The sequence below is a fragment of the Lygodium microphyllum genome, chromosome 20, assembly GCF_053477565.2.
Source record: "Lygodium microphyllum isolate KBCC chromosome 20, Lygodium_microphyllum_v1.1.10, whole genome shotgun sequence".
NCBI classification, from domain to species: domain Eukaryota; kingdom Viridiplantae; phylum Streptophyta; class Polypodiopsida; order Schizaeales; family Lygodiaceae; genus Lygodium; species Lygodium microphyllum.
In genome coordinates, this window is record NC_141154.1 from 75,624,418 (window position 1) to 75,640,286 (window position 15,869).

General features: G+C 40.3%; 1 protein-coding gene across 1 annotated transcript in view; it reads left to right on the plus strand.

Annotated features, from left to right (window-relative positions):
* Nucleotides 1-14,283: 14,283 nt before the first annotated feature.
* LOC148019038 (uncharacterized) overlaps nucleotides 14,284-15,869 on the plus strand; it is a 5,202-nt gene continuing 3,616 nt past the window's right edge. Inside the window, exon 1 of the mRNA XM_087701592.1 lies at nucleotides 14,284-15,556. Coding sequence (XP_087557718.1) covers nucleotides 15,359-15,556 — 198 coding nt within the window. The 5' untranslated portion in view covers nucleotides 14,284-15,358. The remainder of the gene's footprint in view (nucleotides 15,557-15,869) is intronic.

Here is a 15,869-nt window from a genome sequence, read left to right on the forward strand (position 1 = left end):
ACGGGTGCTCTTGCTAGCTCCTGTTTCACATCCTCGAATGCTACCTTACAAGGGTCACCCCATACAAACAAACAGCTAAAGGACAATAAATTTGTAAGCGGCAACGTTCTTTCTGCTAAGGCGTTGATGAATCTACGGTAGTAACCAACCGAAGACAGAAAGCTATGAACTTCCTTTGGAGTGCGTGGTGGACCCATGGCAACTATAACTTTAACCTTCTCGGGGTCTGTCGCAATTCCTACCGATTTGACCACATGTCCCAGCAATAGCCCATAAGGTACTCCAAAAACACACTTCCGTGGGTTTAAGGCGATGCAAAATTGTCTACAGCGCTCGAAGCATTTTCTTAAAATGATCAACTGCCTTTCTCTCACGGTGGCGGCCCCTAAATCATCAATAAACACCTTCAACTCTTCAGGGGATATGTCACCGAATGTCTTATCTGCTGTTCGTTGCCACGAACCAGGCGCATTGCATAAACCAAAGGCCATCACATGGTACGCAAAAGTACCAAATACAGTGATAAAAGTTGTTTTCAACTTGTCCTCTTCTGCAATTGCCATTTGGTTGTATCCTGCAAAGCAATCCATAAACGAATATATCTCCCTACCCGCTAATTGATCCAAAATCTGGTCAATAAATGGCAACGGGTAGTAGTCCTTAACTGTCTACTTATTCAGCTCCCTAAAGTCTACACATAAACGGATTTGATTATTCTTCTTCTTTCTAATCACAACTGGCGAACACCATTCCGTGTGTTGCACAGGAAAAATCAAACCCGCTTTTCGAAGCTTCTGTAACTCTTCAAACAGGCCGTCACTTAATTCGAAAGGCATACGCCTTACTTTCTGCCGTATAGGACGACTGCCTTCCTTCAACGGGATTGTATGCACAGCAAGACTAGGAGGGATGCCTCTCAACTCATCATAACTCCAGGCAAAGATATCACGGAATTCCTGGATCAAGGCCACATAGTCCTCCCTTTCTGCTCTACTGAGCATAGACCCTAATTTGATTGGCCGCGAATCATCAAGCGTACCAAGGTCTAACTCGATAACATCTGCATCTCTTATACGATCTTGGCCCTCTATCGGCTCATTCAAAGTGATCTGATAGATGTCCTCTGTGGTGGATCCCTCTTTGGACTCATCACTTGATGATGTCTCATTGCCAGATAAATCTTCTAATGTCTCCAATTCTGTAGAAGATAGAGGAGCTCTCTCACTTTGCGGGGACTCAGGATAAGCATCAACTACCACACGCTGGGCACCTCTACCGAATATCAGTCGACCGGCGGGTATATCTACTTGGCAGTCCGCTTGCAAGATCCAAGGTCGTCCGAATAATACTTGGTAACTTGGACGCCCTGCAAAACGAATCACCCTAAAGTCCAACAGGCATTCTACATTTGCAACAGTGACATGGACCTTAGTAATGCAGCCTTCCGGCTGTCTCAAACTATCATCTGCCATTCTAAGAATTGTGGAAGTAACTTTCTGAATCGCAAGACCCAACCTTTCCATCAGTTCAGAACTCATAATGTTAACAGATGATCTAGTGTCGACAATGGCATAATCTACTAATATCCCATCGACATAGGCTGCAACCCTTGGGCAATGCTTCTCAGCATGCTCGAACTAGTCATCACCAACTCGCGCAATTCCCAAAGGTTCTACGATATAACCGGTACGTAAGATCTTTCTAAATTCCTTACGTACTCCTGGGAAAAGCTTAATAAGCTGTAAAAGGTTCACATCCGGCTTGACTTCGCAAAGAGAGCCCGCCAAATCGAATTCATGATAGTTTGATAGAGCTCGCTTTTCACGCCAAACCATCCGCTCTTTAGGTCGCTGAACTGGCTTTATTGCCTCTTTCTTAACTTTCACCTTCTTCTTTGGTGCTTCCTTATCGGCTTTACTTTCTACGGGCTTCAAAGGTCCCCCTTCCAGGGCAGGATCCAAAATTTGCGTTCCTTTGTCACCTTGTTTAGGGTTTCCGTCGACAGGCTTATCCTTGTCGGTTCCTCTGCCCTTTTGACCTCTTGTAAGTACAGCCCGCAAATTAGAGGTTTCAGCATCGTTAACGCGTACAGCCTCAATCAAACTAACCCCACTACCACTTGGTAGCTCCTCCACTGTAGTCTTTGGTCGTTGAAGTATTTGTTTAGGCCCGTCCTCTCGCTGGGAATCATTTCCTTGCATGCGATGATTAACAGGCCCTGGTTGCCGACTTCCTCGCTGGAGGGAACTGATCTTACTCCAGCAAGTAGCTGCTAAATGGCCAGATTTTCCACAGATGTCGCACTTAACATTTGGGCAATTTCTTGGATAGTGCTGCCCACCACACCATTTACAACTAAACCTCGACGGTGCACCCTCCTCTGGGTATCTACTTCCTATCAAATTTTGTTGTTTTTTAAGGAAGTTGATATCAACGGCTATTTGCCGATACTGCTCCATAATCATGTCGGTATAATGCTTCATCATGTCCTTAACCTCGCCAAGAACATTAGAAGAACTCAACTCATAGCCTTGGTCATTACCCTGTCGTTCCATTGGCCTAACAATTCGATTAGGCACTGGTTGTTGAGCCAGAGGCATGGTGTTAGAATTGCCCGCCTGGCTTCCACCATTTGGAATCATTTGACTTCCCGTAGGCATCGACATGCTAGGGGGAGCTGGTAATAAAGGCACATTCTGTATCATGCTCCCTCTCCCATTAGGGTTAGCCATCGCTATCCCTTGACCACTACTGCCATTGGCCATTGCCATATTGTTTCCCAATACTAAACCCATATTTGAATTGCCTCGAGAAGCATAGGCTGCTTGTAGTCGGGATTCCACCTCTTGTGCTCGTGTAATGGCAGTATCTATATCCCCCAAGGGAACACTACTCAACTGCAATTGGATATTAAAGTCCAAACCATGTAGGAAATATTGCAATTGGGCAGCTGCGGGGATAGGAATAGAGGTGTCCAACTTACGGAAAACCTTTTTATCTTCTTCGCATAAGCACGAATATCCTCGTGTGGTTCTTGGTGGGTCACGTTGAGTACACGCAACCAATATTGCCCACCCCTTTCAGGGGCAAACTCCCTTCGAAAAGCTCCATAAAATGCATCAATGTTCAATATGGTTCCATCTTCTAAACCATGATACCATATAGCGGCTCTTCCTTTGAGAGTCATGTTGAAGAACATCATTAAATGTCCTTCTTCTTGAATGCGATAGTTAAACATCAGCTTTTGAAACTCCCTAATGTGGAGTTCCGCATCTTCCTCAACTAACCCATTAAAAATGGGTAGCGGGTAACCTAGAGCCGGCAAATCCGTCGTTCCTGCTGGAATTGCAATAGGCTGCGCCATGACGAGAATTGGATTTGCACTAGGAATAGAGGACGGGGGGGTTACACCTCCCGCACTTGACGTGGACTGGCTTATAGAAGGAAGGGGAGCACTAGAGCTTCCACCTTCTCCTAACTTACTGCTTGTGGCCCCAAGACCACTAAATCCACTCCCTCGTAAGGGTTTAGCACCGCTACGCTTAGGGGAATATCTCCTAAAAATTTCAGCACGTCGCCTAGCTCTTTCGTCTCTTTCTTGCTTTTGGATTTCTGCTAGACGATGCTTATCAATACATAACGGATTAATCTCAGTATCCTTTGGCATAAACTGCTAGTTGGTCCCTAAACAACCAGGATTCGAGAACCGCCACTTTTAAGCGGCTCCCGGCAGACGCACCACTGATGGACCTAAAAACGGGCCGGCACTGGCTCATGCACTAGCCCGACCTCGTCACTGCGCACAAGACAACCCCTCGGCCTCACGGCCAGGAGCGTCTATCAAAATCTCTGCCTTCCTAAACATTGCGTTTGTAATACGTTGTAGTCCAACTGATCCTAACCCAATATTACTCCTCAGAGGGAGTCCCTTTCACATAGCCAAAAAGGCTCGAATCACATACACATGGGGTTCCTCCTACGGCTGAATGCCGTCAACCCTCTGCGACTCTCCTACACCTTGGGGATTGGCCCCTCAGTGCGTCGCTCCACATATAGACATTTCGCACAAACGTCGCTCAAGGTACCAAATAAACGTGTCCAGGAATATACCATTGTCCTTACTTGATTTCCCCTTTTGGATCTCACGACTAGCCTACAGCATTGGGTATCCTGTCTCTCACTCAACGTAGGGTCAAAGTCCTAATACAAGCAAGTGCTATGCATTTCCAAGAGCTGGCCTCTGATACTTTTAAATTCTTTTCATGCTCTATGCAGTTGGTGGATGCCTAGTGCTCATACATTTAGTAAAACAGTATCATGCACAAGTGCAAAACATCCTTTTCATGGTTCCTTTCTAACGATTGTGCTTCGTTGCATGGTATTTTACGGCTTTTTCCCTTATTTTTCATATCAAAAGCGGACAAAACCGAACTAAAACACGGAAACAAGGCTGATCTGAAGCAAATCTTCATGCCTCAGCCTTGTTATACATTCACGGACATTACTCATAATTTTTCCAATTTTCCGAAGCCCAAAATATAAATTTTTCCTATTTTTTAGGGTTTTTCCATCATTTTCTTGCAAATTTCCCCATTTTCTCCCAATTTTTAATTGCTAAAAATTAAGTTCAGTTTATGGGCTGTGACCCTTAGTTCATTTCAGCAGAAACAGAAATTTTAGTAGGTGTGGATTAATTTATTGCATCATTTTTAGCCCAAAAAACCCTATTTTCCTTCATTTTTATGGTTTTTCGTGTCTCGGTTTTCTATTTTCTGCTATCCCACACATGTTTTTCTGATTTTTAAATGATGAACAGCTAGAAAACAACTCAAAGCACGACATACTCAAAACTCAATCCATATGAACACATTTTTATCAACCAAATTTGCATCAAAAGACCATTTTCTTTGTAAAAACAATTATTACCGTGTCTTGCGGGTTTTTCATTAAATTTGGCACGTCCCACGATTGATTTCCAGCCATGAATTCTGCTTGGAATCAGCAATCTACAATGATTTGGCATTGCCCTTCAATCTCGTCAAGAATTGGCATCCATCCGGCCATCCATTTCCATTCTACTCTTCCACGCATGAACGGGGGTTAAGAGGAGAGAGAGGGAGAAGAGAGAAAGACTGATTTTCTCTCTCTCCAACCAGTCCACCATTTTGCGCGCGGAGGGCGGCGATGCGGAGCGTAGCCTTGATGCAGGAGCCCGGGCTGATCACCTTCATGGCTTATGTGTAGCCTGACATCTCTCAAATGGGGAGGGGGGCGCGATTTTTTCGGCGGCTGAAAACAGCCGCCGCCCCCCCCATATTCACGATTTTTTTGGGGAGGGGGGGTGCCAAAGGTCACCCCCCCTCTCTTACACCTCTTGAGATTTCCAATTTGGGCCCCCTTTTGGGCACCCCGGCCAGTTTCGGGCCATCTTCCGCATATGGACTCCGATCGACCGTCTGAAAATTTCTATGAACGTCTCGACATCCCGCAGTGACCGGCAGCTCCACTGACTGGCACAGGCGCACGAAAAAATTATGAAAATTCTTGGAGTGTCGTACGGGCGCCCATCAAGTACTTGACGCTTAAAATCGTCCTAGGTCAAGCTGCCGCCTTCATGGTTGAGCATTTTCCCCCGCATTTCCACATTTTTCTCCTATTTTTAGGCACGTTCCGGGGCCTAAAATCCATCCTTCATTGTGCCTGGTCATTGAGCTTAGAGTATATATCATTCCACTACTACCACAAAAACTACAGTATCACCAAAACCACCAATGCATTTGATCACGAATCAACTCTCTGTGACGCCTATGGAAATAACATGGAACATCATACGAGACTGTTACAATTCACTAATTTTCACCAAGCTAGCAAATTGAATGTTTCTTCTTTAACACATTACTACAACGAACAACCTTCAGGACGATAGAGACCGAACTAATAAGCACGCGAGAACTCGACACAATTGTATTATATCAAGTGCCAACTCTGTGGTCTCATGGCCAATGAGGAAGACCTCAAAATGTTCATCACAAAATACACGCAAAGAAACCCACCAACTGATGAACATGATCATTCAAAAGATCCCCTTCATCAAACACAAATAGCAACATACACAGTACCTCCAATAGCTTCCAAGTGCAAAAGTAGAATAGCATAAGGATAACGATGTTACAACTCACGAATGAGTTCTAAACAATTCCTAATAATACTCTAACAACAAAACAACAAGCTATCTACAACCACCTCATTGATGCGCCATACGGCCTACACATCATTAGTAGTACACCAAGCAATGAAAAGAGCCTCCTTATACATTACTACAGTTACAACCTCATTGCCAAGAATAGGAGCGTACTGCTAACAGCAACAAGCACAAGAGCAACTACAACTAGACTATGTAGCTTATCCACCATGGTCCACTACCAGTTCAAGATATTAGTATGTGTACACCAATATCTAGTACATTTGCAAGAGATGAACAAATGCTACATTGCAATAAGAGAAGTTGACATAATCATCATTGATGAGATGTCCATGTTAACAAGGACAATGTTTGATATAATAGTGTGCTAGATAGTGAGCACCTGCCAAGGCTCGTTGCTCAGTCCATTGAGTAAGAAGCTACTGATACTATTTGGCGATCTTGAAAAGTTACTGCCTATCTGCATCCATCAAACCGAGTTTTGCAAACAATGTCACATCACCTCCTCATCGTACTAGGCACATGGAAAGCAACACATTTTCCAAACCTTAGTTCGATATGCACGTGGCTTGCCATTCCTATAGTTTCTACAAGTAATCAGGGATAGTTGTCCAACAAAGCTAGAGATACATGAATGCTTACATCAATGCATAATCAACAAGAAGGATGTTTTAGATTTCGTTGATAAAAAAACAACAATCTTATGCATACACAAGGAAGATGTTTGTAACTACAACAACAAGCAGGTTCTATACAAAATCTTCACATCCGAATAGATCCACACCATCAAAGTTCAGACGAATGCAAATGATGAGCCAGCATTGTAGACTTGGCTACATGAGAGGAACTTCCATGAAATAGATGAGATAGCAATTGGGCGTGACTACAATGATAACTAAGAACATTGACCTCACCATAGGTGCAAGAAATGGTGGGATGTGTAAGATCAACCTTATCAGCACATCAAACGACAAAATGATCTTAGGAATACAGGTCACAATCCAATCAATGAAAGAACAACTCACCTTGTAGCGCACCAAGCACCAATGAAAGATACTAAATAGCAAGTGGTACCATAAATCTGCATTCTCTTTGACACTTGTGTACACGATCATCAGTCACAAATCACAAGGAGCCACAATCAACCAAAAATCACTTCTACACATTAAAAGCATGTTTCCACCCAAATTAGTCTACATAATGCTCTCCCGCATAACCAAAAGAAGAAATTTGTGTATCATTGGCCTTCCAGATCCATCTTCCTTTGCTCCAACACCTTTCCTGACACCATGACTCAAGTAAAGAAACAACATAGCTCAACAAAAAACAAACAAAGATTAAACACAACAATCTTATACGCTTCTTGTAGCAAGTAATAAAGCAATATTCTAAACCTTCTTTCAAATGTTGTTTGTTAATATATTGATGTGTTTTCTTAATTTTTTTCTCCTACTAATAGATTTATTAACATACTAATGTGATTTCCTCATTTTCACCTTTATAGATACACAACACCCATCAAGGCAAAGATGACTTTGAATGAGGTGCATGCACATGTTTCATTTATACATTCAAAACCACAGGAATACCTAGCGCCACATCGATAATCGTCCTACAAATACACAAAATCACATGTATGTAACAACAAACCAAATGAGAATGGAAAACATCGCTCTAGGCAAAAGCCTTCAACATATGTCAATAGCTTCACAACGTATAATGATCTTCAAAAATTGATGGCCACATCCACTCAAATTCTTGACAACAACAAACATCCACTAGCATCAGATGACAAGCTCACAACTGGTACACAACCTCCTACAAAGTTTGCAACCTTCAGTTTTACTTGAAACAAAAACGCTATCCCAAATACACTTAGCATGTAGGATTCCTCATAGACATACTTGACAAACTCAAATTTGATTATGGAGTGGTTGATAATCCACTACGAGCAAGCATAGCCCAAGTGCTTCTAGACACAAGAATGAATGGCATTGAAACATACCCAATTGAGTTGTTGCACTACGGATTTAACATCTCATTCAACCAGTTGGTATAGGAAATGAAAAAAGAAGGCAAGGACACACTCGAAGATTATATGAAAAAAACCACTACAATCATGATCATGAAAATCCTGCAATAAATTGAAAATGTCACATATCTATTGAGCAGAGAGGTCTACAATCAAAAACACTATGCCAACTCCAATCAATTCATAGGCAAATAATCTACATAACATGCAAGCTCTCAAACACGACTTCTTCTCAAACATTTTATTTTTTAAAATGTCAATATCAACTTTTCTCGCATAAATATAAACAGAAGCAAACCAATAAATATCAACATTTTATTTTTTAAAATGTCAATATCAACTTTTCTCGCATAAATATAAACAGAAGCAAACCAATAAGAAACCAAACTTTTGCCAGTGCCAAACTTGCAGCCTCAACTAGCTACAAGTCTTGCCACCAACTCAAGTACTTCCATATCATTCAATACTATCTGCAATCAAAACCCACAAGCCAATCTAGAAGCACCAATGTAGAGAAACAAAAGCAAGTACTTTATCTACAGCATAAGATGTAAGAAAAATGGGAAGGAATATGTAGGATAGATGAACAACATTGAGAAAAGAATCCAACAACACTGACGAAATACCATTAAAAAAAAGAAAGATATAGAAACATTCTAGCCGTTCGCGAGGATAACTTCAAGGTTAACATGGAAGGAATAGCTGATAGCATAGACAAAGCTAGGAATTTTGAGCAAGCTACTATCCATAAGAAAAATGCAACCATGATAGGGTACAATAACCTATACGGACACCCAACAAGTTTTTAAAAATAAGATTTTTTGAAGAGAAGAAACCTCATTTAACAAAGCAAAAATAACGGCAATGTCCAAACTCATGATCATTGACCTAAATTATATATCTATACATATTCTCCTTTTGAGATTATCCATGTATTTAAACAAGGCTAAAACTTATCTACAAATGTACTTCTCTTTAAAACATGTCACATGTCTATACACCATCAATAAAACTGCTATTTACAAACATGCAAGAATCATGTATCTAAGTTCGTACTCCTTTACTAAGCTGCATTTGTCAACCTAGTTGAACCTAATTACATTGTTACGCACCTTGTTGGTGTCCAGAGCACCACTCTCCTTTTGTGAAACCTTCATCTTTCTCTTCCATGTTGTGGTTGATTCGTTCTACAAGGAGCTTAAAAATGAGCTAAGGGTTGGCCTCCAACTAGAGGCACCATTCCCTTTCCAGAGTCGATGGATTCTGAAGCCATGTCTTAACCTTCCTCCAATGCCACTGTTTCTGCTATGCTCTCCTCATTTTCTTTCAACACTTCATCTCTCTTCCTCATATGCACTCGGGGCTACTTCATTTTTTTGTCCTCCTCCCTTTCTTCCATCTCTTCATCGTCGAGATCACGTTCCTACTTACCCACTCACAAGAGCTTGTCTGCTAATCTCCATGTAGAGAATTGCATGGGGGGAGGGAGGGTATAGCCACATGGCCAGGGTTAATGCCAATTAATGGCTATTAATTCATAGTATGAGCTAATTAATTGCTTGACTAGAACATTCTCACCTTGACACCAAAGAGAGATGAATTTTATTTTAGATAGATGAGATGATAATTTAATGGTTGAACATGTATGTCTAATGTGTACATATTTCAAAAACACCCACAAATGTACATATACTATAAAAGCACACACATAACATGCACATATGCACATGTACACATACATGTGCAAATAGACATGAACATGAGTGAGAGAAAAGAATGCAGAGAGAGAGAGGGGAGAGGAAGTATAGAAATGCAGAGAGAGAGAGGGGAGAGGAAGTATAGAAAATTTGATGAAAGAGAGAGCACTATGATAGAGAATAGAGGAAATAAATCAAAGGAGAAGGAATGGATACATACTTATAAAACATACACTTAGATACATGCATACAACCACATACTAAGGCATACCTAACAAACATATATGCATACATACATGTGCATACACATGCACACACATATGCATACAACATGGATACATACAAGTTGAAAAAAGATGAGAAAAGGTGAATGATGAGAGAGAGAGAGAGAGAGAGAACACACATGTATGAGACTACAAAAATGGAAACGCACATACATATATATCATGGGAGAGAGAGAGAGAGAGAGAGGGAGGGAGGGAGAGGGAGAGAGGAGTGAAAAATGAAAAAGGAAAATGAACAAGCATAGATAGGCATCTTTTCTATATATTATTTAGAGCTTTGGTTCATATATCCCAAAGCAAGATGTGGCACATGGAGAAGAGGTTCGGTGTGTGGTGTTATCTGTCCATTATGGGATCTCTCTCTCTCTCTCTCTCTCTCTCTCTCTCTCTCTCTCTCTCTCTCTCTCTCTCTCTCTCTCTCTCTCTCAAGGAGCATTAAAAGCACCATTAGAATATAGGAATTTCTTGCTAATAGCAAAGCTCAACCAATTCTCTCTCTCTTACAATAGGAGCATTCACTCCTCCCTCCTAGAGGAGGTTGTGCTACTCTCTATAGGTCAAATTCTTCTTAGCACCGATTGGTTGAAAAATATTAGCATTATTGTAAGCCTCTATATCATGTCTATTTATTCTATATCTAAAGGAGAAAGAAATATTAGCTTGCCTTGACTATGATATTCAACCAACAACTATTGCCACATGTCAACAAACTACCAATTTTTTGCCATGCATTTGCAATCAAAGAGGGAAAGAAGGCTTCGTATAACTTCAAAGAGATAGATTAATCAGGGCAAGGTATGCCAATATGACAAGATTTTATCTAGAGTAGAGACACAAGACATTTATTAGAACATGATCTCTTGCTCCAAATACTCTAATTAAAAGACCTATTGAGCTGAATTGCTATACTTGTTGAGTTGATTGCCTTGGGAGGGGCCAAGACACACACACACACAGATATATATATATATATATATATATATATATATATATATATATAGTTGGTATCGACTACAAGTAGAGGGGAAGATAAGAAGAAGAAGAATAATAATAATAACAACAACAACAACAACAACAACAACAACAGTAATAATAATAGGGACACGAGGAGAAAGAGAGAGAGAGAGAGAGAGAGAGAGAGAGAGAGAGTGTGTGTGTGTGTGTGTGTGTGCATGCGTGCTATGAGTGAGTGAGTGAGAAAAAAAGAGAGGAGGAGGAGGAGTAGGAGGGGGAATGCAAGAATGGACAAGGGGCCAAGTTCATATATACCTAGAATGTTCAAAAAACTCCTACACAAGCCGATGGATCTACCCCAAGCCCTAGGTTTCTCTCTTCTCTCTCTCTCTATGCTGAAGCTAGGGGGAGAGAAAGAAAGGGAAGAAGAAAAAAGGAGAGAGAGAGAGGGGGAGAGAGAGAGAGAGAGAGAGAGAGAGAGAGAGAGAGAGACTCGAGGGGAAATTGAGAGAGAAGAATAGGAGAGAGAGAGAGGAGAGGGAGGAGAAACAGAGAGAGAGAGGCTAGAGGAGGAGTAGTGGGAAAACAAAGAGGGAAGACAAGGAGGAGAGGGAGGAGGAGGGGAAAAACACACTCAAACACACATACATAGAGATTATATTTTCCTTCATTTAATTTTTCTGAATAAGAGGAGGGGAATAAATTGAATTCTATTTTCTTGCTATCATTCATAATTTGTAAAGGTAGAGAGAGAGAGAGAGAGAGAGAGAGAGAGAGAGAGAGAGAGGAGGAGGAGGAGGAGGAGGAGGAGGAGGAGGAGGAGGAGTGGGGAGGTGGGGAAAGAGAGAATATAAATAATATGACTTCACTTCCCTTGCAATGCTACTTCGCAGCAACTTTGCAAAAAGTTGCCGAGAAGTAACCTAGCATTCCTTGCACAAATGTGCTTCACCCAACTAGGCCAACTTTCATATTATCAAAGAGCTTTTAAAAATTGATAGGTGAATAAAATCATCATTACTCTATACTAAATGCTTTATATATTGAACCAAGAACATTGTGACCATATTCTCATTTTATAATACAAGGAAGGATAGCTTAACATAAATTAGACAACCCTTATACCAAGTGGTAAGGCTTTCTCTTAGGCATTGCTAAAAAGAAATGTGAAAGAAATTTGATGCTAGTTGCTTTATATTCTTTTCGTACAACATTTTTGGTCGAACCATGTTTGTGGTTGGGTAACAAAATCTCTTTACGCACACTTTTTCCAAATTTTTCATGATGGGGAGTTGGACAAGTGATGATGCTAGCCATTGGATCCACATTATGCTACTATCAAATATCCTACTTAAAATGAAAGGTTTGTTTTAGCTTTCAATAATTATTTTTTTCCTAAATACATTAGTGAATTCATGTATGTGATTATATTTGAATGACGCATACAGAAAACATTTTGCTTTTACTTTAGTAAAGTCATACATAGAATGAAAAGAAGATTTCCATGTATGTAGACCCTTGACCTGTGTGAGTGGATATGCCATTGAGCCTTGAGTAGATAGGGCCTTTAGCTTTAAAGTAGATATCCTTCACCCACTTTGAACAAAAATTTTAGGGATTAAGTTTTTGTTTTTTACTTTCTAAAAAGAAGGTAGCAACTTTCATTTGCAATAAAGAAACGATATATATCAATTTTTGAAATATCAAAGAATGTGCTCATGTGTTGCTTTGACTAATGTGCTTGCACTATTTTATATATTGAATGGCATGTGTTGCTTTGACTAATGTACTTGCACTATTTTATATATTGAATGGCATGTGTTGCTTTGACTAATGTACTTGCACTCCATATATTGAGTGGCATTATTGCAAAATGAGAGGGGGAAATCTAGAAAGGATGCTAGATTTCTACAAAAAATGCATAAAATGAACATGAAAATCTAGATGTTAAATGCTAGAAACAAGAGAAACTTGCAAATGCAAAATGCAAGAAAGAACAAAATGCAATAAAGATGCCATGAAACTTACTGTTACTAATAGTAAACTTTATTTCTTACCTTTTCAATGGGCATGTGACCATTGAAAAAACAATTTTGTATGGTCCTTAAGATATTGATGGATTTGTGACTTTACCATTAAACTTCTTGATATGATGCTTTTATGCATTGCAAGATATTATGTGAAAATAGAGAATGACCATGCATAAGAGATGGGGTGAAAAAGCCGTAGAAACTACCAACTTGGTGGACCAACCTAGCTCTATTGGCCCCATATTTAAGCTTTGATGCTTTTTTCTAGTTTATGCAGATTATCACAGAAAGAGACTAAGTTAGAGCAGGATGTGAGGGGGACAAGTGTATCATAGAAGTATGGGGAGATGGTGTCAAAGTATAATTAGCTAGGTGAGACCTTGAGTTACTTAATGCTTTAGAATGTCAAAGGCATGTCATATGATTCTAAACCCAAAGAGCAAATGTCATATTCCATGATCTGGACCATGAGGAGGGTGCTCATGGGAGTGTTTTAAGCAAATTCCCACATATAACAAAAAGTTGAGATGTGGCATTGATCAATTTTCTCAAAATGGGTAAGTTTCTCATGCTTCCACATCTATGATTGTGTCATTTACTTATGAATATCTCTTTACTTATTGCACAATCACCTTACAAATGCAAACTTTGAAGCTTATAAAGATTAATGAAAACTGTGGCTGCATGACTTTTTCTTGTCTTCATCATCTTAATCTCAGCCCTAGTATTTGTACAGGTCCCATGGTTTCTTTTTATCACATGAAATGTTGGTCTTCTTGATTGAGTCAAGACCTTGGCATCCACCATCTTAATACAAGCCACCCATGCTTATATAGAATCAATTAACATTTACAGTTCCTAGAGCCTGCAAGTAGACATGCTTTATCATATGAAACAAAAGAAAGTAGGTGGGGGGGAAACAAACAATTGCCAAAAGTCAAGAGTTGTGACAAACAAAGCCCTTTGCATCCAGATGGTTTTGATAATCGGTTTTCAAAACCAGGATGGTTTTGAAAACCCACTTTGTATATTGAAAAAAGAGACATGAAATTCTTTATTAAAGTCGTAACTTGGCTGTCTTCCATCCTGTTTTTCTTCTTCTTCTTTGTTTTTCTATTCGATCACGCTGGCCTGGCACAGAGAATTACCTGATAGATCATTCTTTCTTTTCTTGATTCTGACAGCCCAACAATCGAGAGCATTCTCTGATTAGATGCTTGAGAATGCATGATTCTTTCTGCATCATATAAGCTGATGCATCATTCTGCAATTATATTCCGCCATTAACCTCTCCTTCGAGTAGCCATGGCCTGACACAGAGAATTACCTGATAGATCATTCTTTCTTTTCTTGATTCTGACAGCCCAACAATCGAGAGCATTCTCTGATTAGATGCTTGAGAATGCATGATTCTTTCTGCATCATATAAGCTGATGCATCATTCTGCACTTATATTCCGCCATTAGCCTCTCCTTCGAGTAGCCAGACTTTGATGCAGCTTCATCTCCTCCTGCACTAGCCCAAATTGAGAGAATTCTTTGATCGTATAACATAATCTCATTCGGACTCTGTAATTAGCCCATCTTGATTGATTAATTGACGCTTCCTGGGGCACTAATCTCCTCCCGCAGTAGCCCAATTTGACAGATTTCATTGATTACATAATCGAACCTCATTCGGATTGGGAGATTAGCCAAGCTTGATTGATTAATCAACCCTAATCAGCCATGAATCCCCTCGTGCAGTAGCCGAATTGAGGGATTTATAACTCTTTGATCAATATACCATTGAACCTCGCTCAGATTCCAGCATCAATTAGCTAAACTCGTTTGATTATCTGAGGCTTAATCTGCCATTAATCTCCTCCTGCAGTAGCCAAATTGAGAAAACTCTCTGATCATATGATCTAGTCTCACTCTAATCGGGCCAAGCTTTCAATAACTGACGCCTAATCACCCCTTAATCCACTTACTTATCTCCATCTCTCCACTCTCTCCTGATCTAGCAGTTATTCTTGCAATTCGTCCAAGATTTTAGTAATTGACGCCTAATCACCCGCCATTACCTTTTCCCTCTTCATTCTTTCGTGATCAAGCAATAATTACTATTGCAAGCATCTTTCAGGGATTCTGCTTCGGATCGTCTGCCTTATTTTAAGCATGAGAGGCCGCCATGATTGTCTGTTAAGATGCGTGAGCATTGTGGTGATACTTTCTCAGTCAGTCTATGGTAGCACCTCATCCATATTGGACATTGTAGCTGATTTGGTAGAGCAAGGAGATCATCTGGTCACAGGATCACCCCAGAGAGAAGACCCCCTCTCGGACAACATTGAGCAGCGGAATCATCATGGCCAGGTACATGTCATGTAACCCATATAATTAGACTAAAGAAGTAACGATAGTTCTCTGTAGTCCCATCCATCAATGTTGCAAGAATAAGGCAAGCTAAAGGATTCACTACCGGCATACAGGCATATTCATGCACCTTGCTCAAGAATTTATATGGGCCTCTAATAAAGATTCTATCTTTCATAGTTAAGCTAGAGAAGGTGATGCTGTGCTTACAATTCACATATTGCATCTTGCTTAGTAACTAATAATGAGCTTGTAGAGTCATGATATTCTATCTTCCATAGTTAAACCAAAGAAATAATTATAATGCACATTT